The 23,349-nt window shown below is 41.2% G+C and overlaps 1 protein-coding gene across 3 annotated transcripts; it reads left to right on the forward strand.

The window, feature by feature from the left end:
• The first annotated feature begins 19,621 nt into the window (after positions 1-19,621).
• On the forward strand, positions 19,622-22,853 carry LOC124657900. 3 transcript variants are annotated; one of them, XM_047196378.1, is made up of 6 exons: positions 19,622-19,906; positions 20,026-20,062; positions 20,142-20,263; positions 20,347-20,410; positions 21,399-21,415; positions 22,618-22,853. In XM_047196378.1, exons 1-4 carry the CDS (start codon positions 19,655-19,657, stop codon positions 20,407-20,409), a joined length of 474 nt encoding a protein of 157 aa, XP_047052334.1. In that variant the 5' UTR covers positions 19,622-19,654; the 3' UTR covers position 20,410; positions 21,399-21,415; positions 22,618-22,853. The 3 variants fall into 3 exon arrangements, 2 of the variants coding, with proteins under 2 accessions (XP_047052334.1, XP_047052333.1); XR_006988919.1 differs by having other exon boundaries at positions 19,625-19,906; positions 21,399-21,471; XM_047196377.1 differs by lacking the exon at positions 22,618-22,853 and having other exon boundaries at positions 19,625-19,906; positions 21,399-21,552.
• The last annotated feature ends 496 nt before the right edge of the window (positions 22,854-23,349 follow it).

Below are 23,349 nucleotides of genomic sequence, written 5' to 3' on the forward strand. Positions count from 1 at the left end.
ATAGCAACCTTGTATGAATAATTGCTTAGACTGCCAGGTTTAACTCAACCTTACAAGCCCTAAGTGTTGATTAATCCAACTAGGTTATGATCCATCTACTACCTACTCCGGAAACTAGATAGAACCATAGTCAACCATAGAACCCCACAAACCAAATTATCATACTTGTTCCTCATTAAAGAACATGTTCTTCAAAAGTTATTCTTTTGAAGAATATAACAAGTAATCATTAACCATGCCACATAGTATTAAAATTGACAAGCTTGCTCTTTACTTATTATACAACTACAATTCCTTGATGTGTATGATTGTTACTATACATGTTATCACTTGCTCATGATTCTAATACAACAAGAACCTAATAAGAACCTTGTTTGTAAATCACTCTAAAAGTGCAACACACCTCGAATCAATCATTACAACTCACTGATCCTAAAATCATCGGGGTTAGGTCACGCTTAGAGCGATTGCATCTCATTCCTATGCATTATTGCATCATTGCCAATCTTTTAAACATCGTCCTTACCGGACGATGATGCTATTTCAGAATTTGGAGTTATTACGCATCGAAGACCTTGTCCGCATAATCTTGCGACCAAGAAAGGCAAGTTCATCACTTGCTCATGTCATTTGAGTATCTTTATCAAATTACTTGCAAAGTACTATGGTTATCACTATTGCATAAAAACCAAAACCACTACTTTCATAACTATGAATATGACTATGTGGTGGGCAATGGAACCATGGATTGTGTTGATATGGTGGAGGTTCCATTGCAAGGGTTATTATCCATCTAGGATTAAACAACAAATGTCGCCAGTGATTCTTGTGCCGTAATACCCGTGTTAACCATAAGATCCGGAGTGGGACGGAGTAGTCAAAAGTGTTTCCACCTCTCGTTCATCAACGGATGCGCTTACCGTAGCGGTTGTGTCTTGCGGAGTAACTTGAGGGTGGGGAGCCCCTTCTAATTCCCCACGGTATAGGCTGTTGCTTACCGTAGCGGTTACTTGCTTGCGGAACAACTTGAGGGTGGGGATCCCCTTCTAATTCCCCACGGTAATGTGGTCTATGATGGGTTGCGGCTACCGGCGAAGGAGTTTGGTTAACGAGTCCCAAACTGTTGTCGTGGTCGGGGTCCACCCTGAAATTACGGGAATAATGGGACCGACGAGGACCCAGGGTCGGGGTATGCAACAAAGGGTGGGTGTTCGAGGTAGCGGAGGAACATGATTGGCTAGACCTTATACCGGGCCTCACACCAAAGGAAGTGTGGACGGGAACAATTGCCCGGTTGGCACCAAGGTTAAGATCTCTTATGGGTAAAGCAACACACCTCTGCGAGTGTAAAGAACCGTGACCTGTCACTCCCTGTTCCGGGATATGGAGCTGCGAACGCGGCCGGAAAGGAGCTCCATGAAGTTCTAGTAAACCGGTGAAGGTCGACGGACATAGTTCTTCCGAATAAAAGCAACCCTTTGAAGAAATGGTTATAAAAACTTGCATTGGTATTAGACTTTCCGGTCTAATGCCGTAGCTAGTGCATTAAACACCTCTTTCCTATAATGAACTTGTTGAGTACGCTCGTACTCATCCCACTCTTAAATCCCCGCTTAGATATGGAGGCATCGAAGGAGGATCTACGGTGCAACTCGAAGGCCGAGGAGTCAACAACTACTTCACGAGACGGGATCCTGTCGGAAGAGTCAGATACCACATACATCAAGGAGAAAACCTAGTTTAGCTATAGAAGGGAACTAGCTTCCTAAACCTAGCTCCTATTTAGCTAGAATCTATTCATAGCCCTATAGCTAGTCAAATACTCTACAAATAGAGTTCGTGATAGGATTAGACTACGAGTCGTTCTTCCGGAGTTTATTTGCGGTTTTACCTCATTGTAAAGTAGGAGAGTCTGTGATGATCTTTTGCTCCCTCGCAGCCCGCGCGTCCAAGAAGAGCATCCCACGGCAACCCTACCGTGGGCGATGTCGCCCTCACCTTGAAGATCGTCGCCTCAGAAGCCTAGGCTCTCACCGGGGAGACCACCCTCCGACCACCACCCTGGTCCAAGGCTGCTCCAACCAGAGTAGATTGGAATAGAAGGTGCCAGCCGAGCTCCTGCACTGGTATAGGAGAGCTCTTCGCGGGGGTCCTCCACCTATCGCCACGCAGGAGAGCCGAGAGCCTAGATTCACGCCGCCCCCTTCACCGGCGTTGCGAGCTTGGCCGGCGGCGTCTCGGGGGCGATGAGGAGGGGGAAATGGAGGGGGAGCGGTGGTGGCCGAGCTAGGGTTCCGCCTCCTCAGTCGCCTGGAGGAAGTGATGCGAGGAGAGCAAACTGGTTTTCAAATACCCTTGTTCTACCAAGTGACTCGAGGTACTAATGAAATCCGCTCAATAAACACCACCTTCATACAACACACGAGGAAATGTCATAGACTTGGGACATAGAGCTCAAGTTAACAATACTCCCAATTGACTGAAACTGCATGTAATATATTTGGCCGTGCCATGTGCTTCTATAGAGATTCAAGGAGGCAGTTTATTTGTTAAGTTATTCGTGCATGTAGGCGGAAAATGGTGGCTTGAGATGTGGGAGAAGTGCCCACATGGTGCGTGTGTACGGTTAGTGGGTATACCTTCACTGTTGCTTTTGTGATGCCTACATAAGGCATTGTATTCATGTTTATTTTGCAATAAGAATGAGAAAAATGTAACCAGGATGGTTCCAAGGGAGAGAGTCTCGAGCAAAGTCATGATTTTTCTTGCTTGGCTATGTGTATATTGTGTGTGCTCATGAGAAAGACAAGAGCGATTGAGAGATCGAGTGAGAGGTAGAAGAAGAAGGAACTAAGAGATTCAGTTCCAACACAGCCCATGCATTTTACTTATTATCCCTTAGTAAATGGTACACATATCAGGTAAAACTAGCCCACAAATCTGATATGGTTGCCCCCCCCCCCCCCCCCCCCCCAACGATTTTTTTTTTTGAAATGAATAATGTAGGGGAAGGCCCTATAGTGAATTTTCTTTTTTCGAAATAATAAGAATCTAAATTTGCATCCTTAGGAATTTGAATCTAGGCATCCACTTTCCTAACCAATTGAGCTAGGCTCTGGTCCAAGGTTTGTCACATGGCCTCATAGGTCTTGGAGGACGTGCAAAGCTCTCATGCGTAATTCAAGTATAAACCTCCACGGAAGCAGTATTTATAGCCCATCTCCTTAACCCTTAGCTTAGTTTGGCCGAAACATTACAAGATATACGGTCTTATATGTAATTGTTGGTATATGTGTTTGTAACTTCTATGTCAAGAACATTGCCTTGTAACTTCTATATATAGATCAACACAATGCACCACAATGTGCGGTTTCCATATTCTTACATGGTATCAAAAGCAAAACTTGGCTAAAACCCTAGATTGTGCCTGCCGCTTCCGCCGTCTCTCCGAGGCCATCCATCTCAACCCTAGTCCACCACTGCCATGACGCAGAGCGAGGACGAGTGCTCGCTCGCTGTCGCCAAGGAGTGTGACACCCGCAAGCTCGCCCTCTCAACCGTGCCGCACATCGATGGATCGGTCTCCTTCTTCCTTGTCACCCTGCACGCGCAGGCCATCTGCCTCAACAGCATCAAGGGTCACGTTCTTGTCACCCTGTCACTCGACACCGGCGTCCACATCAATCGGTGCACCTTCTTCTGCGCCACCTCCCGCAAGTATGGCATGCTGGATCACCTCGACACGACCCTTTCTACACCCATGCCGGAGTGGTCTCTCCTTGACGCCATGAGCATCCTGTGGATCTATGGATCGGTCTCCCTCGAGATCCTTGGCACCATCAGGACTCCGAAGACCCAACCGTTAGGGATCTCTAGAACGCCATCAACGATCACAACATGAATTGGCAGCTCATCCTTTCCACAGAGCTCAACCAGATCAGTCAAGGGGAGCTGACCATGACCAACTACCTCCTCAAGATCAAAACTCTAGCTGGTGGCCTCGCCGATCTCAATGCCCCCGTCAATGATGCGACTCTCATCCTCCACTGCCTCAATGGCCTCGTCGAGAAGTAATTGCTGAAGATACCATCTCCCTCATGGTGCCATCCCCCTCCTTTGCCCAGTGCCGCTCGCTACTCACTCTTAAGGCCATGAAGCGCAAGCACCAACGCGGTCACACCGCCACCACTGGCAACTCCAACGCCGAGACCCGTGACACCGCGGCCCAGACAAAACCTGGCAAGAAGAAGAAGAAGGAGGATCCGCCCACCTCGGGTGCCCGCTGGCCAACCCCTCAGCTTCCCTGGAATGGCGCCATCAAGATGTTGTCGTACTCCTCGGTGTGCCAGCGTCCTTGGACACTGCCCAGTTTACATGCAGCCTTTTTCTCTTTTTTATTTTTCATTTTTAGCTGGGCGCATCATCGATGTCTTAGGACATCTTATGAGTATTTTTAATATCTCTTCGTGATATTAATATATTTTCTTTAACAAAAAAAGAGAAACTGCTAAGACAACACAGATGAGAGCGCCCGCGTAAGATAACTGCGCCTTCATACCAAACTGAAGCAAATACCAAGGTACGAAAAAAAAACATAAATCTTTGGTATCATATTGAGTAATTTTGCGGACATAAGTCCTTGCTGGGATTTGGGTACAAAAAGAATTGGGAGTTGATAGAAGATCTGGTGCCTTTTAAGAAGACATACTATTAGCGTCTTTGAGGCGTTTTATGATTCTTGCTGGAAAAAGTCATCTCGGAGATAGTGTGGCGTTCCTGGTAGTAGGCGTAGTAGCTGGAACTGTGATTTATCTTCAGTCTTTGTTACCTGATGATGCCTAGTGTTGCTGTCACGGGTTGTAATAAAATTTGTTGAAGCTGGGGGCTATGACCATCATTCGGAAAAAATATCAACTTGTACGAAGCTACCCAAGGAAAACTTATGGACATCAGTAGCTACTAGCTAGAGAGATGACTCTTCAAGATGTAGATTTCTATCCATATGTGATTGTACATCGAGCAGCTTCAGTACACATGCTATGATCACAAAACTGGATACAAATTTGATGGAAATGATGTAATTCAATATCTATAGGTTCAAGCATACGGCTAGTTTCAGGATTTTAGCACCATATACCACAAGTCTTAATAAGTCTTAACAGCCAGCACCTTCGGGTGTCATAGTCTCAGAGCCCAGATAGGTCTTGCACATACATGGGTTTACAACAGAAGAGGTCTGGTTTACACCATTGAATTCATATATCAAACCATCTTACCCTAAAAGATACATCAATTACCATTCACAAATACTGGTTTGGATTGTAAATCGTAATTTTGTCAACAGAAGCTGGTGCATCTCAGGGCCTGGCCACGGCCGGTACAGCCGAGGAGCTGGTTGCGGGCGCTATCTCCTCCACATGAGACGGCTCCACCTGCGTCTGCGCCTTTTCTGAAACTAACACGGACCAACTGCAATTTCTCGGAATAAAATCAGCTTCCATCTTTCCTGAATTCTCTAGTATCTCTACAATCCTTTGGTTCTTCTCTGGCGTCGAAGGGATCTCTTCCATCATCTTCCTAGCCACCGCGAGCAACTTCCCTCTTCTCAACGTATGCTCCTTCAGAGCCTTGAAGTACTCCCAGCGCTCACATTGGAAAGACGTGAAACGCTCCCTCTGAAGAGTCGCCACATCAACATTGGTGATCCCCATAAAAGCGGAGGCCACGGTGCTGCCACCGACCACAGGATAGTCCAGCCTGGTCCTCTGACCAGGAACCATGGGCAGAACCGTGAACGGAGTGCCGCGGAACTCGAAAGGGAAATGCAGCCTCATCGTGATGACCGCTAGCATCGCTGCGTCCTGTAAGGCGTTGAAGAGGGATCCACGCGTCGCTTCTATTTTAACCGACCAGCCGGACCGCTGCTGCAGCCACTCCATTTCGATCCCTACTCGATGTTCGATCACCTGCTCATGCCACTTGATGGACTCATCAAAAAACCTTGGTTGAGAAAGGCCACCCAGGTGGCTCAACGCAATCCCAAGGAATGACAGCCAGCTACCTGGTAACTCATCAGTGCTTATGACTAGTTGGTCTATTCCCTGCTGCAATAGGAGAGAAATAGAATGCATTATTTTCAGAGCAGTAAACGCCTTCCACAACAATTATGAGATCACGTCCAACAGTTTGCAGGAATCACGCATGCATATAAGGTAATGTACGGGATACTGCCCATTGCCCCCCGGCATATAGAGATCACCAAATGTATACAAGAGGTGTATAGGACAAGAACATGATCATGCGACAGTTGGAACTCTGTACGTGATAATGTTGATTTTAAGAAAAGTTCAGGAACGAATGGACAATGTCAACTTACGGAAACTGGTAATAAAGGAAAGTTGTATCTAGTTTTTTTTTGCGGGTACAAGTTGTATCTAGTTATTATACAATGAAAGACAAAAGAGTAGGTCATCATATATGGTATACCTGAAATTTATATATGATAATCATCACACATTGACTTATATTCAAGCATATGAGATTGTGTGACAACTACCTTGTTTGTAATGCATGTTCCACCTATCTGACATTTGGCCTACTGAGCCTAGTGTTACAACATGATGGCATAGTTGAAGGAGTAAAACCTTTTTATCTCACAAGTAAACATGTACGTTGTATTGAATCAGAATCAATGCAGTAATCTGCATGTAGTACAATCAAATGTAGTTATTGTGACCTTAACATCAATTATACCGGAGTCAATTAAACCCACATGGTTTGAGCCACAAGTTGCAGTAACTGAGTACTACGCATAACTGCACTTCATTACGGCCTTGTAATTTCACAATACCACAAGTAAATATTTTATGTTCCAAAGCTCTATCTACTGACTCACTTGGTTGTATAACATTTTATAAGCTAATTTATAACTGGTACGGTCCAAGGTAATGCCATCAGCATTATCAAAGTGATTATACTTTTCTTTTTTATAACTTCGTAGCCCTTGTCAAATGTCAACTTGGATTGAATACATTTCCAAATGACAGTTACATATCCAACTTAGAACTGATTAACTTGGATAAAGTGTAAACTGCAGTTTAGAAGGCACTGACCTGTTCAAACTCAGATAACCAACTATCAACACCATGTTGTTGTTCAAATAAGTGTGGCAAGACTTCGGTGCAACGTTTTTGCAACTCATAAACCGTTGTAGGGGCTTGGTTCCAGAACTCATCCACTTGTGAATGCGATATCATTCGAGCCAATCTCATCTCAATATCATAAGAAGCATCTATAATGTCTATAAATCTGTTAACCTAACAAAAATAAACCAAGTGTTAAGTGTTTCAGACAGAAGGTATGAGGATCAACACTTGAAGGCTAATCAATTAGAAAGGGAAGTTGGTTAGCAAGTAAGTTTTTTCTGTGCCCTGTGTACTCATGTTTCTAGATGATCTTTAGACAGAGGTATGAAACTAAGCTAACCAGTCCTTGTAAATGTTCTCCAGGTTGATGCGCCAAAACATTGTTTGGTTGAAATGGACTTTGACGCAAAAGTTCAGGAAGACCCATCTCTTGTGGACCTGAAACAAAATGCATTAGGGTTAACTACACTGTGTTTTGAGTCCCATTGGAAACCAGAGGGTACAAACCATTTGTGCCCTATGAAAGCAATTTCTGTACCAAACAAGGTTTGGAGTAAATGGCATCGTTTCCATTTCTCAAGAAACAAAAGTATTAAACTTCATCGTGCTGTTGGCATTCTGTATTCGAAGTTACTAAGAAATTTAGTAACATTTAGTGGAAAGAAGGAAGATAGAAAAAGGCATCCAGTTCAACCATATAAGCTAATAGGCCATAAATTATGAGTTATAGAAAGGTGCATAATCGAGCAAAACCTGATGCAGAGTAATCAGCTTAATTGAGTTATTGGATGTGTCAGTTTTATTCCATGCATTGACATAACTAATAATATTTAGAATCACGTCAGTGTTGAAACTTGCCGAGTTCGGGATTCAAATTCATGCTAGTAGCCCTATCAATTTGCTCCAACTCTTGAAGGTCAGGCCCGATCCCTCTGAGTTCAGGAACTGAAAGAATTGAGGTTTGAAAATTGTCACCACAAGCATCTCCATGATGACCGTTAACAAAGTCGGCGCCCTGCTGATTTTCAACTGGAATTAGGAAACATCACAGATACACATAGGACTGTGGGGATTAGGGAGAAAAACCTTGATGCTTCTAGTAGATCCCTGATCTAGCTCGATCTCATTCTCATCTCCTGGAACTGTTGATGAAGGAACAACCTTGAATAGATCAAAAGAAGCTTTTAGGAGAACTGCGGATGTTGAAAGTTCCTTTTTAATTTTCAAGAAAATTACATAGATGTGTTCACATGATCATTATCAGCCTAAATTGCTTCAAAAAAGACATCAACTGAAAGCACGAGTAAATTAATCATAATTTCCTGCTAGATTAGACAATACTGACACACTGAAGTAAGAAAATACAAACTAAAATGAAAGCTGGCAAAGCTTTCCAGTAAAATGATATCAAAGGAACCTAGGTTTCCCAACGAGATGCCAGCCAGAGTTATAGGGTCCACCATTTTACCTAACTGCTTAACTAGAAGTATAAATTTTGACCTTTGACTGTTAAGATTTAAGTACAAGTTTTTTTCTTTCCCACAAAAAAAAGTCCAAAGTAGAAAGGCTTAAATGAAATTAAATCCTCGAACTATGGAATCAACAGCTAGCAAGCTTTACGTTACTAGTATTTTCAGACCAATCAACAACTAGCAAGCTTAAAATTTTCAAGATAGAGAAGCTATTGATTGGTCTGAAAATACTAGTAACGTAAAGCTTGCTAGCTGTTGATTCCATAGTTCGAGGATTTAATTTCATTTAAGCCTTTCTATTTGGACTTTTTTCACTATTTTCACCAATTTTCACTATTTTTTAAGACTTTAATATGTGATTTTTATTTTTTGTAAATGGCTCCCTGGAGCTCGACCTCCATTTGGCGTTCGCATCATTTGTGTCGTGTATATTCTTCCACATTTACTATATTCACTTTGAAGCTATTTGCAAATGGTACAAATTTCAATAGGTGGTCCTTTCCAGGTGTTCAAGCTAGTGGTATACCATATTTCATATAACCAGTACTTTGAACTGCAAACTAAATGGATTTTCAAATAAAGAATGTGTACATAATTGATTGAATAAATGAAGTGGGTGTAATACGCATGTCCTATTAATCTACAAAATTTTGAGAAAGAACCATAAACTGATTTTTCTTATAACAAACTAATATATTGTGGATGGAAAGGAAGAAACCATTTCAGTATTCCAGAGAACAATAAATTCTTATTACAGAAGTGCACTTTGAAGTTGTTTTATATCTGAGATCATCAAAATATTATTTCCTTTCAGCCTAAATGCCGAAATTAGCATCTCCTTGTGAATATGATAGTCATTAACCGAGCACCTGTCCAACTTAGTCCCTTTGACTAAAACAGATGGACGATTCACATTAAAATTGTATTTCATGGTTACCTTCAAACTATGCTATTTCTCTCCCAAACAAATCGTGAATGCATGCCAAATGAAGCCTCAACGCAATTATGGGGTTGCAAGGGTGGCACACGAGTGTTTGAGAATGATACCCAAATGTGCCCGGGTGCTACCTTCCTTAGATCTAACAAAAGCCACACCACACATGGTCAAAACTTCACCATATGATGTGGAATTACATAGATCAGCATAGGAGCACCCGACTAGATACAGGGAAATTAGCAAAACACCCTGGTCCCTAAACCCCATCGGCACATCCTACCAAACCGATCAGCATCTGACCCCCAAAAATGATCTACGCAACCTTAGCGATCCAAAGCCAGTGGAGTTGCTCAGCAGTCGTCTCCTCTGGAGATCGGCTCAAAATGGAGATATGCATGGTTTTAGGATTTCGCGCACCTCAGATTTGGGGGAGTAACCGATGAGGGCGTCGGCCAAGGACCTGAGGGGGTTGGAGGAGGACGACGACGATCCCGGCGCCGCGCAGGCGGGGCGTCCCATCACCAGATCGCGCAGACTCATCTGCGCCGATGACCGTCGTCCGTCTTCGCCCATGGTAATCGGCGGCGACGTCAGTTACTGCTGAGATCGCTCTGTGTTAGTGACGACGGCTTCGAGGACGGCTCGGGGTTCTTTTTGAGTCAGCGGTCGTTCTCTGGTCCTGGCTACGGCTATAAAAAAAAAATGAATTAGTGCTAGGAGGAACTAAACACTAAATGATATAGTAGAAGCGGACCTCGGCGTGAGAATTCCAGAAATTCGTTCCTGACAGGATTCAAACTCTGGTCGTTGGGGTGCGCCACTACGACCTCAACCACTGGGCTATGCCCACGTCTTCTGGCTACAGCTATTTATACGCGGAAATTAGGGATCCTTGTTCGATGCAATCGAAGTGGCAAGGAATGGCCGGGATGGCGCGTTTGAGATGCACGAATCTCGTAAAAAAAAATATTTTGAAGATTTTGACATGAATGGGATCATAGGAGCAGGAAATGGAACAATATTCACAGGTTTCAACGGAGGAACAGTCTCTACCGTGAAAGTACTAGAGTAACATTTAAACTGCGGGAAAACCATAACTTCAAGTACCATGTAATAGTTTGGTATAGCACGTTGCTCGAAACTCAAATTCATGTTTTCAAGTACAAAACTATCCACTCTTCCTATCGAGTATTACTCAGGTTCACTATTTAAATTGCTTTCTTTAAACCCACCAATTTTGATTTAACTTTTCACAAATGAAACTAAGGGCATGTACAAGGATGCTCAAAAAGATTAGCCGGCTTAAGCACTAGTACTTATTTATACAAGAAATACACTTAACTAGGCACCTATACTGTAGAAAGAAGAATTTGTAACAAAAGGCTGATTTTTTTGTAAGCACCTATATAAACACTTTCTATTGTATATGGCCTAACCAGGCGACTTGTTATTGTTTACGTGTATGGCTACATGTACACCGTGTTTTGTTCGGACGTAGACACCGCCTAACAAGGCCAGGCAAAAACCACGACGTACGTACGTAATTTGACGAGATCATCGCAACATAAACAACTTATATAAGTTTAGTGGTAGGGTGTGCATGCGTGCGTTCATAGGCGTGAGTGTGTGCGTGTATGTGTGAGAGTCTTTGATTATACTGTGTTTCGCAAAAAAAAAACCATTTATTAAGGCTTAAGACATTGATTGTTCATACTTTTCCTCTCGTAATTTCTCTTATCACACAAGCCATGTGTCACAATAGCAAACCACTCTACTTCATGTGACATGTGGGTGCCTATGCCAAAAATAAATCCTCCCGGAGATTTAATGTGAGGGTGAAGTATATGGGTATTATTGTTAATAAGTATGTGAGTTCCTAAGAAGTAAAAGAAAATGTTTTAGTTGCATTGATCGATGACAGTTCTGTATCACAAATGTGTTAAGGTGGCGAGTATGCTTCATGAAAATCGTGATTGGCGTGCATGCTTTACGCGCACCGTGACAAATATCATCATCTTTCTTATCTCCTTTGTCTACAGCAACCACCCTCGATACTCCACTCCTTCCATTCTCTACACGTCTCCTCCACAATACAGCATGACAATACTTCATTGTCCTCCCTCGATACCAACGCTCAACTTCGGCTTCGGCTTCACCATAGTCTTGTTCCACTACATGTTTGCTTTTGAGGTTACAATCTTATGTGTCCAACTCTATGTTTCATCGGAAATCACATGGTTACTAGAGATATCTGATTGCACATTAAATGTGTATTCTTAACATTATCAATTAGAGTCATATGATAAAATGAAATATGTGTTCCTCCCAAGGTTTTTTTCTCGGTAGCTTTTTTTACCGGAGGGGACCGGAAAAAACGGTTACCGCGAATTCTCGGAAATCTCGGGTTTTTCTCGACCGAGTTTTTTCAAACAAATTTTGAATTCAAAATTCTGGCATTAAACTAATAAATTTCTGGCGTGAACTAACCGTACTCAGCATGCAACGCAGCGGTAGGGCCTTCCCATCGACTAGCAACAGGTCGCGTGGTCGAATCGTGGTTCCCCCTTGTTTTCTAATTTTTTACACAAAAAGCTGTTTATCTAGATAAAAGGAGATATTTGTGCGTGTCTGAATCCTCGAACTCAGGACCTGATGAAGTGTTCGGTGTATCAAACCACCACGCCAGGCTTGATGTTATGAACAAATGCCATACGCTTCCTATTTCACCTAATACTCGACTTTAAATTCAAATGTATCCGAATTTTTTTGCTCGGTATATACATTTCTCGGGGGTTAGCGGTATTTACGGTTTCCGCCGAAATTTCGGAGATTCCGGGCGAGAAAAAAAACCTTGGTTCCTCCACATTGGGTAACAACTATCGATATCGCTTCACTCACTGTTGTTAATGATTGGTTTGAGGTTACTCAAATTTATTTTGTCAACAATTGCTTCCAACTCAAGCTGTTTATGACACGAAACTGGAGGGTTCTTTGTTCAATGGGAGCCACGTGACAAACATTACGAAATAAGTTTTAGCAAAGCGTAATATCTTAACCCTAGCCATGTCATCTATATTTATCATTCTCATAAAAACATGTGGTGGACCCCATTAAATTAATTTCTCATTTTTTTTGGTCTTCTTCATTACTTTACCATTGTGTGTTTATGTCCCTACTTAATCTTCCACATATGAATAACCATGTGAGAAGGGACAGCCTGCGATCTTCACGAATTGGAAGGATACTAATGAAGTCATCTCAATAACCAACTTCCAAAAACACAAGTAAATGTGATATCCTTTGGAGAAAGATCTGAAGTATACAAAATTTCTAATTGATTTGACATAATACAAAGAGGAAATAAAGAACTAGGAGGGGTTAGTCATCTCCTAGGAGAAGGTATTTAGTTAATTGGGGTTTTTATTAGAGGTCATGGGTCTCGAAGAGTTGTAAATCTATCATGTCTAAACTCTGTATAACCCTAAAGAGAGGTGATGAAGTAGTATTTATAGTCCATCACATTAACTCTTAGTTCAGTTGGGCCGACTCTATACAAACCCATTGGCCTAGCCTAGGCTGTGTATAGGAAGTAAGTTGGACGTTTTGGTGCGACACATCATCTAGACATTCGAGATCCGGTTATAGTCATCTTTTTTTTCGAAACGGGGATGACCGCAGCCTTTGCATCAATAGATGCACACAACTTTCTATTGCACATTTTAGTGGTTCGTAGTTTTACGTCCTGTGGATCACATAAAGTGTACATAAAAATCAACCAACGGAATAAAATCAATACAAGTCGCCTATGCATTTTGTAGTCGTCTAGAAAGCTACCAACCATCTTGATTGAAGATATTTCGTGCACCCATCTCCACACCGGTACACCCAGTATCCATTTGCGCATGTTGCGCCTCCGGAAGCAGGAACGACCACTCATGGATCCAATGAGTATTCATATGGATAACTTGTAGAAAATGGGCGGTACCTTTTTTTGTTAAAAATCATATCATTTCTACAATTCCACAAAGACCACACTATAGCACAAGTTCCTGCTCGAATTCGCGCTTTAGTATCTTTATCTACCCCATTCAACCAATTTCCGAACATATTCATACAATTTGCTGGTGGTGTAATATTGAAAGTAAAATGTATCACTCTCCAAACAAGACGAGCAACGGGACATTCAAAGAACAAATGGTTGATCAACTCCTCATGGTCACAAAAAGCCATCCCAATTACATTTTGACATATTATCTTTTATAAGAATAATTTTTCTATGTAGGAACCATGAAGATCGTGTATCCATTCATAAATACATTGATTTTTTGTAGCCATTTTTAGTGGCACCTTTAACTTTCAAATATACTTTTTAAGATAGACCATCTGTCCATTTCATAAACTCAACATATATTGATTTAACAGAGAAGACTCCTTAGGTAGTAAGTTTCCAATTGTCTTCCTCGGTATTTAAATTGACGACCATGAGTCGCTGAACCAAATGCAACCAAGCTATCCATCTAGGTTCAAAAAGTATCCATCTAAACTCTATATTCAGAGGGCTATTTGCTAATACCTCGGCTACCAAAGCATTCCTTTGACGCACGATAGTGTACAACAAGGAATATTGATCTGCTAAAGGCATTTCACCCAACCATGTGTCTTCCCAAAACCTAGTGGATTGACCATTTCCTACAAAGAAAGATCCCCTCTCAAAGAAATCTTTCTTAACTCTCATAAGCCCCAGACAGAACTAAGAATCCGAGGGTCTTTCCGTCACTTCTGATAGCGTTTTGTTAGTTAGATACTTATTTTGCAATAATTCCTGCCAAACTCCCTCTTCATTAAGAAATTTGAAAAGCCATTTTCTTAACAAACATTTTTTTTATATCTAGCACCTCAATTCCCAGTCCCCTTGATCTTTGAGCCGAGAAATAATATTCTACTTGGTTAATTGGTATTTTCGTTTGTGTTGGTCACTTTGCCAAAAAAATGAGACCGCTAGAAATCCAATCTTTTCAAAACCTCTTTGGGAATTTTCAAGAACGATAGCATATACATAGGTAGACTTGTGAGACCGGAATTAATAAGGACAAACTTGTCCCCCCATATGATAGTAGTGTTCCTTGCTAGCACCCCAGTTTCTTTTCAAACTGGTTCTCAAATGGTTCCATTCCTTATTGAGCCACCTCCTATAGTGGATCTGAATACCTAAATATTTAAACGGTAAAGAACCAACTTGACATCCGAAAATGTTTTTGTACTGAGACTCTAATTCTTTTGACCTTGCCAAAGTAGAAAATTTGGCTTTTGTGGAAATTTATTTTCAAACCAGACACAAAGATACTTAAAATCAACTTCATGTTGATGGCCTTCTCTAGGTCATGCTCCATGAAAAGAATAGTATCATCGGTGTACTTCAAGATAGAAACCCCACCCTCAACGAGATGAGGAATAAGGCCTCCAATATTCCCACCTCTTTCGCTCTTGAGATTAAGATAGCTAGCATGTCTGCAATAATATTAAAGAGAAGTGGAGAGAGGGGATCGCCTTGGCGCAGCCCCTGTTTTTTGGAAATAATGGCCAATGTCGTCATTGAATTTAACTCCGACTAACCCTCCTTGAATGAAGTTTGTAATTAGATCACATCACTTCTGATCAAAACCTTTCACTCGTAGAGACTGTTGTAGAAAAAGACCACTTCACTTTGTTGTAAGCCTTTTCAAAATCTTATTTAAACATCATCACATCCATCTTCTTCATATGAAGCTCGTGGATGGTTTCATGTAGCACGACTACCCCCTGTAGGATGTGTCGACCCGACGTGAAAGCAGTTTGAGTAGGTTTAATTACTTTGTGAGCTATCTCTATGATGGGGCTACCTTAGTGAATATTTTAAAACTCACATTAAGAAGACATATGGGTCTGTATTGTTGTATTCCTCCTTTTTTGGCAAAACTGTGATCACCCACAAGTTTAGTTTATACAATGGCAACTCTCCTTGTTGCAATTGTACAAAACATCGCCATAAGGTCATCTTTAATCACACTCCAAAAAAAATTATAGAACTCGGCTGGGAACCTGTTTGGTCTCGGAGCCTTGTTATGTTCCATTTGAGATATCGCCTCAAAAACCTCCTCCTCCTTGAAGGACGTGGTGAGAATCTCATTTTCTGCGGTAGAAATCTGCAGAATGTTTGAAATAATTTTTTTACACATAGAGAAACTATCTAGCACCGGCGCACCAAATATTTTCTTATAAAATTCGGAGATATATACTTTCAGATTTTCATCCCCTATTATTGTCCCCTCATCTTGTTCTAATTGTAAATTTTTCTTTTTTATAAACCTTCCATTTGCAATAAGGTGAACATATTTTGTGTTATTTCCCCCTTCTTACAAATGTTTAACTTTTGTCCTTTGAGCACATTTTGATTCTTCTTCCCTTCTAATTTTGTCAACTTATCATTTGCATCTCTCGAATTCCACATTCGAATATGTTAAGAGGGCATGTTTCAACTTTGAAGTCTAACTCATATATAATAGCCAGGAGTATTTCTTTCTCTTTTCTATATAAACCACTTCTATGACGTGCCCATCCTTTGATGAAGCATCTCAAGTGTTTTATCTTATTTTGCCAGACCTCTATCGGACTATTTCCTTTAACAAATAAATTCCATTCTATTTTAATCATTTTAACAAAACCATCCTCTCGAAGCCACGATAGCTCAAAGGAAAACACAGCTTTATTTTCTAGGTGATCATGTTCACCTGAGTTAATAAGCATTGGTGTATGATCTGATCCAGTTCTAGGTAACGCTCTCACAGTTACCAATGGGAACTTTTGCTCCCAATCTACACTTGCTAGAATACGGTCTAGTTTTTCATATGTTGGGTTCTCACGGCGGCTTGCACAAGTATATCTACCGGAAAGAATAATTTCCCTCAAATTTAGACTCTCAACAATAGCATTGAAAATAAAAGGCCAATGAGCATTATAGTTATCATTATTTTTCTCATGCGGACCTCTAATTAAGTTGAAATCTGCTTCTACCATTATAGGGACAGTACTGTTGTTACAAATATGAACCAGCATCAGCATTCAATATCAGCGCTTATAGTCATCTACCTTCATTGTACATTAGGTGGTTTGTGTGAGGCTTGGACAATTGTATTGAGGTTGAGGCTCCTGCACTTGTACATGTCTCGTGTCTTGGTGTCTTTGAATCAGTGTTGAGATTTAAGTCTTTTGATTCAATAATTGTTATATATACACCATCATAGCATTTGGTAGCATACCATTATTGTGCAAAACGTTTGACATGGGTGAAACGCTAAATGCACCTCTTGGTGTAGAGCATTAGCTCAGAGTTCTTTTCATATATCCAGGTTGAAGGATCACTTGGAGCTGGACACAAACGTACTCTACAGCTTTCTTATCCTCTTAGTTATATGGGATGTTCTAACGACGACACCGCCTCGTGAAAGACTCTGTCATCGAGCATTAGTCCGGTGCGATGTTCATGGGATAGACCCCTGGGAAGCCGGAAGGGCGCAATGATTGGCAAGGGAAGATTTTTTTGATGGAGCATTTTTTTATCTCAATTGTGGTTCTCTCTCTGTTCTAAACTCGGACCGAAAACGAGTGGCAAATTTTTATCCCATACTCCCTTCATCCCAAAATATGTTGCATATAATATATGGTCAAATTCAAATTTGTAAAGTATGACCAATTATATAACAAAATATATCTACTTTTATAATATGAAATCGATGTTATTAATAATGGTGAATATATATTGTTTTCATACTATACATTTCATATTATAGATATTGATAATTTTGCCATATTTCATTCTTCATCTTTACTTTTTTTTTAGATACTCATATGACACTTTCCTTGGGCATTTCAGGTTCCCTTCATAGTTTAGTTTGGTTTACCATTGTGGTCATGAGTTGGTCCCTTTGGAACTTTAAAACTAAACTGACTATCGAAGGAAAAGCAATTGGTAACCTGACTAACACTTTCTACCATATGATGCTTTACATGCAGTCCTGGAGGGTTCTGGTCAGACGGAGGGACATGGCAATGCTAGACGAGGCGCTGGACGCGGTCAGGCGGCTACACGTGATGGCTGGAGCTTAGTGTGCTTTCACTACATATTCGACCCGCTTCCGGGCTTATTTTGTATTGGGCTTATGCTGATGTCTGTCGTGTGATTTGAGTTCACTGATTAGGGGATCAATGTTACTAGTCTAAAAGAAATCCTACTGAATTTCTCTATATCCAATGGGCTGAGATTAACTATCACAAATCTTCTATGCTTACAATATATGAGTACAGAGAGATGTCAGGAGTTGGCCAATCATTTTGGTTGCAAAAGAGAATCACTCTCATTCACATATTTGGGACTTCCCATGGGTACTACTAGATCAAGAGTAGATGATTTAATGCCTATGATTTGCAAAGTGGATAAAAGATTATCTGGGCTTTAAAATATGATGTCATACAGTGCCAGACTTGTTACTATTAAAGTTGTTATCTCTGCCATGCCCAATCATGCAATGTGTGCCATTAAAGTACATAATATAAATTTGGATCATATACAGAAAGCAAGTAGACAATTATTTGGCATGGGAAAGACATAAACAAAAATGGTAAGTGTTTGGCGAGCTCGAGAAAAGATCGTCTACCAAAATGTTCTGGTGGGCTTGGAGTACTGGATTGAAGAGAGCAGAATAAAGCACTAAACATGAAGAATTTATATAAGTTCTATAATCACCATAACATTCTATGGGTCAATTTGATATGGCAAGCTTACTACCAAAATGGAACTTTACCATTGGTAAATTCTACTAGAGGATCATTCTTGTGGCGTGACTGTACCTCATTGATTGTTGATTTCAAACAGATCATAACATGTACTCCTGGTAATGGGCAGTAGTGTCCTGATGTGGCATGACAAGTGAAAGAATACAGCTTTGAAGGAAGAATTTCCACATCTATTTTCATTCGCCAAAAAGATAACATCAATAAATATATTCAATATGTTAAACCTACCTCTGTCTATGATTGCTACACAACAATTTGATGAACTAGCACAATACCTAAACAGTTTGAGTGTAGATTTCAAATGAACATGATAAATGGATTTTCCCATGGGGAGGTGACAAATATTCAACCAAAAAGGCATATATGGCATTGATAAATGCACCTGCTGCACCCCCGCCTTTTAAATGGATTTGGAAATCAGCATGCTTACCTAAACAAATAAAAAAAATCTTCTGGCTCCTGATTCAAGACCGACTGAATACCAAAGTACAAATGCTGAGAAAGAATTTCTTTGTGGAAAATCGGAGATGTGTTTTATGTGATGATGAAGCACCTGAAAGCATGATACATCTCTTTTTTCAATGTGACTTCAGCCAAAATTTCTGGTGGAGAATTGGTGAAGAATGGAATACTGAACTGGATATTATTGACATGATAGTCGAAGTCAAGTATAGATCCCTCAATAAGTTTTTCAAGGAGACCATGATAGCAGGTTGCTGGAGTATTTGGAACTAAAGAAATTCCATCATCTTTGATGAGGAAACTAGAGATCCAGAGAGGTGTTACTCTTTTTTTAGAGAATCTATTGCCAACATTAGACATAGAGTTAAACCAAGCCTGAAAGAGGGCATGCAAGATTGGTTAGATATTTTATGAAGGACTTGATCACCAACATGTACATATGAAATTTTATAGCAATATATAAAATGACACAGTGAGGACCTTTCCCACTGTATTTGTGTAAAAAAAAAGGGGATCGGTGTTCGAGACTTCATTTCCGAGTGCGGTGTTGAGTTGTACTTGAACTTGGTTTGGTTCCCTGCCGGGCTACATTTCTATAACCCTTATGTTTAAAAAATAATTTTCCATATAGTTGGTTAAATTTTATAAAGTTTGACTTTGATTAAAATTGTAAGCAGCATACTTTTTGAAATTGGAACTTTTAAAGTGGTATATATCCAAAAGGATTTTCTTGTAAAATTCCTGCCTCTCACTTGAAAAGATAAGGAGGCCCCACCCGGCAGCGTCTGCTCTCCACATCCGCAACGGCAATGGCGTTCGTCGCCATCCACGCCCGCCTCGCCGTGTTCCCCCCTCGCCTCTCCGCCTCCGCCGCCGCGTCGTCTCTCCGCTCAGATTCTTCCGGCTATCGTTTTCCTTCTCTCAGGACTTTAACCGGAAACAGCCGCCGTAGCCTACGGTACGGGCGCCGGCGGTGTCGCGCGGCAGGCATCACCGCGTCGCTCGACCTCGACCTCACCGAGGACAACGTCCGGCAGGCCATCGAAGACGCCAAAGCCGAGGCAAGAAGAACCCCATCCCTTCACCCCTTTCCTTTCTGATCACACAGCTATCTTGATTCGTGACTCGCGACGCCAGCCTCTAACTGACGCCATTGTTGGTTTTCTGCACTATACTTCAGCTGGCCCAGCTGTTTGATACCTCGGTGGGCATGACAGGTGAAATCCAAACCGATTCAATCCACTCACTGCTGATACCAGTTGCTGATATGCTTCTCCTCTTCGTCAATGGTGCCAGGGCAAGTTGATCTGGCGGAGCTGGACGGGCCGTTCGTGAAGCTCCGCCTCAAGGGCAAGTTCTGGCACACCCGCGCTACCGTCGTCGCGCGGATCGGCAATTACCTCAAGAACCGTATACCGGTGAGCTCTTCTTCCTCCAGGCCGGCAATACATGGCAGAGTTGAATTCGTGACAAGGTTCTTGATTTGGCAATATTTGGGCAGGAAATCCTGGAGGTGGAGATAGAAGATGAGAGCCAGCTCGACGACAGTCCTGCTGCTTACTGAGGTATTCCACACGCTGACATACATGAACGCTACATAGTATGTTGAGTCTGCTGCTGTATTGACCAACTACTAGTCTTTCCAATTTATGTTCTAGTTGTATATGTTCACCAACTACTTCAAGAGGCATTGCCACCTGATCCCTTAATCAAAAGCTGTTTCCCTGACAAAACTATTTCAGACATCTAATGTATTTCACTATTTCTTCTTCCATTTAGGTTGCAGAAAACTCTCTAGCCATCTTCTGAACCTTAATCCTAGATGGTATATGTTCAGTATTCTGCTGTATTGGCCCACTACTTCAGTATTTCAAATTTAAGCTCTAGTATGTTCAGCAACTGCTTCAAGAGGCATTGCCACACCAGACCTCTCTGACTGAATAAAGAGCGTCTCCCTAGCAAAACCATTTCACTCATGCAAATTTTCAATCTTTCGATTTAGGTTGTACAAAACTCTAGCCATCTTCTGAAATTTAATCCTACATGTAAACATGTAGATTCTTTCCTAGCGCTAGTTAGAAAATTTAGTGACAGCAGTTAGTACGGCTGCAGGAGTTTCAGTTGAATTTTGTTGGATTTTCCCTTTGCATGAAACATTTCATTTCCTGCAGGAACTGGGAAGAATTAAGGTGTTCCAAACTAGGGCATAATAGTTACAAGTCTTTAACCATCCTCAGTTCTTGCAATCTAAAATACCACCCGTTGCTATGAAGGCTGTGATGTGTGATTCATGATGACATGAACTCCTTTTTTAACCGCTTGTCATTTCAGTGTATATCACCACATGCCGACGCGCTTAACCACCTCCATTACGTCGTATTGACCTTTTGTTTAGAAAATTAACTGAATTGCTGAAGTGAAGTTGTTGAAGGCCGAAGTACATCAGTTATAGCAATTGTTTGGGCCATCAGGGATTAGCAGTTGCATAGATGGGTTAGGCTGTACCAACTATATTCTGGTTGATAGACCTGATATCTGAATGTATTTTTTCAGATTCAAGAACATGCAAGGTACGGCCAAGGGTGCCAACTTTTTCAGCATCGGGTTTAATAGGATCATATTTATTGTAAGTGGAAAGGATATAGCAATGATGTGCTCCTGTGCTGATTGTATACTTATGTGTTTACTAACTCCTGCAAATGATGCTTAAGTTGGTGCGGACATCATACTACATTTGAAACGCCACTGCATCAATATGCCCCTGTAGTCATGTGTTCATTCATCATGTCCTGTTCTGATGTGGAAAGCCCTCGGGTAGAACTAAAATCCCGCAACCGCTCTAGCTGCCAGTAAAATGCCAATGTGGAGTCAATTTATTCGATTAGAGATATAGAACCCCCTAAAACTAAACAGGTATTGAAAATAAAATAAAAAGCCCCGTTTTTCATTCTAAGAAGACAATATTTCTTTCATCCTTTTGCATTGAAATAACAAAACAAATTGAAATCAAAATAATATGATTCAACCTCAGACCCTTTTAAATGTAGCAGGATCATCCATCCCACGTGCCCGATGAACCTCATGGTAATTCAAATTTGAATTTTTACACGCGGGTGGATGCGACATTGTTCTATCTTGATATATTGGTTTCCAACTTCTTAGGCACCCACGCCATGTTCTTATGTTTTTGAAAGAACTTGGTGTTTAATTGGAAGTTTGTCTCTGCAGTCATGTGCATCCTTCTGATGAAATGCAGGACTGAGTACAAGTATGAATCTATAGCGATAACAGTTAGTAAGGCTGCGGGAGTTTCAGTTGAATTTTGTTGGATTTTCCATTTACATGAACAGTTCATTTCCTGCAGGAACCAGGAAGAATTTAAGTGTTCCAAACTAGGGCATAATTGTTGCAAGTTATAAACCATCTCAGTTTATGCAATATATAATTCCCCCGGTGCTATCAAGGCTGTGATGTGTCATTCATGATGACATGAACTCCACTTTTAGAACGCATCTTATTTCAGTCTATATCAAAATATGCGGATGCCATAAATCACGCTGCAGTGCGTTAACCTAATGACCTTTTGTTTGAACAATTAACTTTTTTTACGGTGAACAATTAACTGAGTTGCTGAAGTGAAGTTGTTGAAGGCCCAAGTATATTAGTTCTAGCCATTGTTTGGGCCATGAGGGATTTAAAGTAGCATAGATGGATTAGTTAGTACCAATTATATTCTGGTTTCGAGACCTGACATCTGAATGTATTTTTTCAGGGTCCAGAACATGCAAGGTGTTGCCGAGGGTGCCAACTTTTTCAGCACCGGGTTTAATAGGACCATATTTTTTGTATGTGGGAAGGATATAGCAATGATGTGCTCCTGTGCTGATTGTATACTTATGTGTGTAGTAACAACTCCTGTGAATGATGTTTAAGTTGGTGTGGTCATCATACTGCACTTGAAATACCACAGCATCAGTAATGTACCTGTAGTCATGTGTTCATTCTTTACAGCTAGCTCTGGTGTGGACAACCCCTGGGTAGAACTGAAATTCGGCAACACTCCTCCATCCCATGAGCCAATAAACGTTATAGTAATTTAAATTTAAATTTCTACACAGAGGTGGATGCGGCATTATACTATTCTAATATCTAGTTTTCACACTTCCCACGCGCCCGTGCCATATTCTTGTGCTTGAAAAGGAATTGGTGTTGCAAGCTGATCTGTACAGTCATGTGCATCCTTGTGATATAATGCGGAACTGAGATAGGTCTGAACCTTGATATCCTGCAATGCACCTCCAACAGAGAAGCTGGAAGTTGTTGCTATCAAATTCAGAGGAAGTTGTTGGAAAATCCACGGTCCATCAATAATCGTAGGAGCACAAACAGTCCCGAAAGTAATAAAAAATAAAAACAGGTCTTTGGACCGGTGGACTGAAGTTATCGGACAATCAACTAGCAGTTCCATACCCATTTCCTGGTCTATGCCAGTTTTGCATGGAGA

This window comes from Lolium rigidum, chromosome 5, assembly GCF_022539505.1.
Source record: "Lolium rigidum isolate FL_2022 chromosome 5, APGP_CSIRO_Lrig_0.1, whole genome shotgun sequence".
In the NCBI taxonomy this organism is placed as follows: Eukaryota; Viridiplantae; Streptophyta; class Magnoliopsida; order Poales; family Poaceae; genus Lolium; species Lolium rigidum.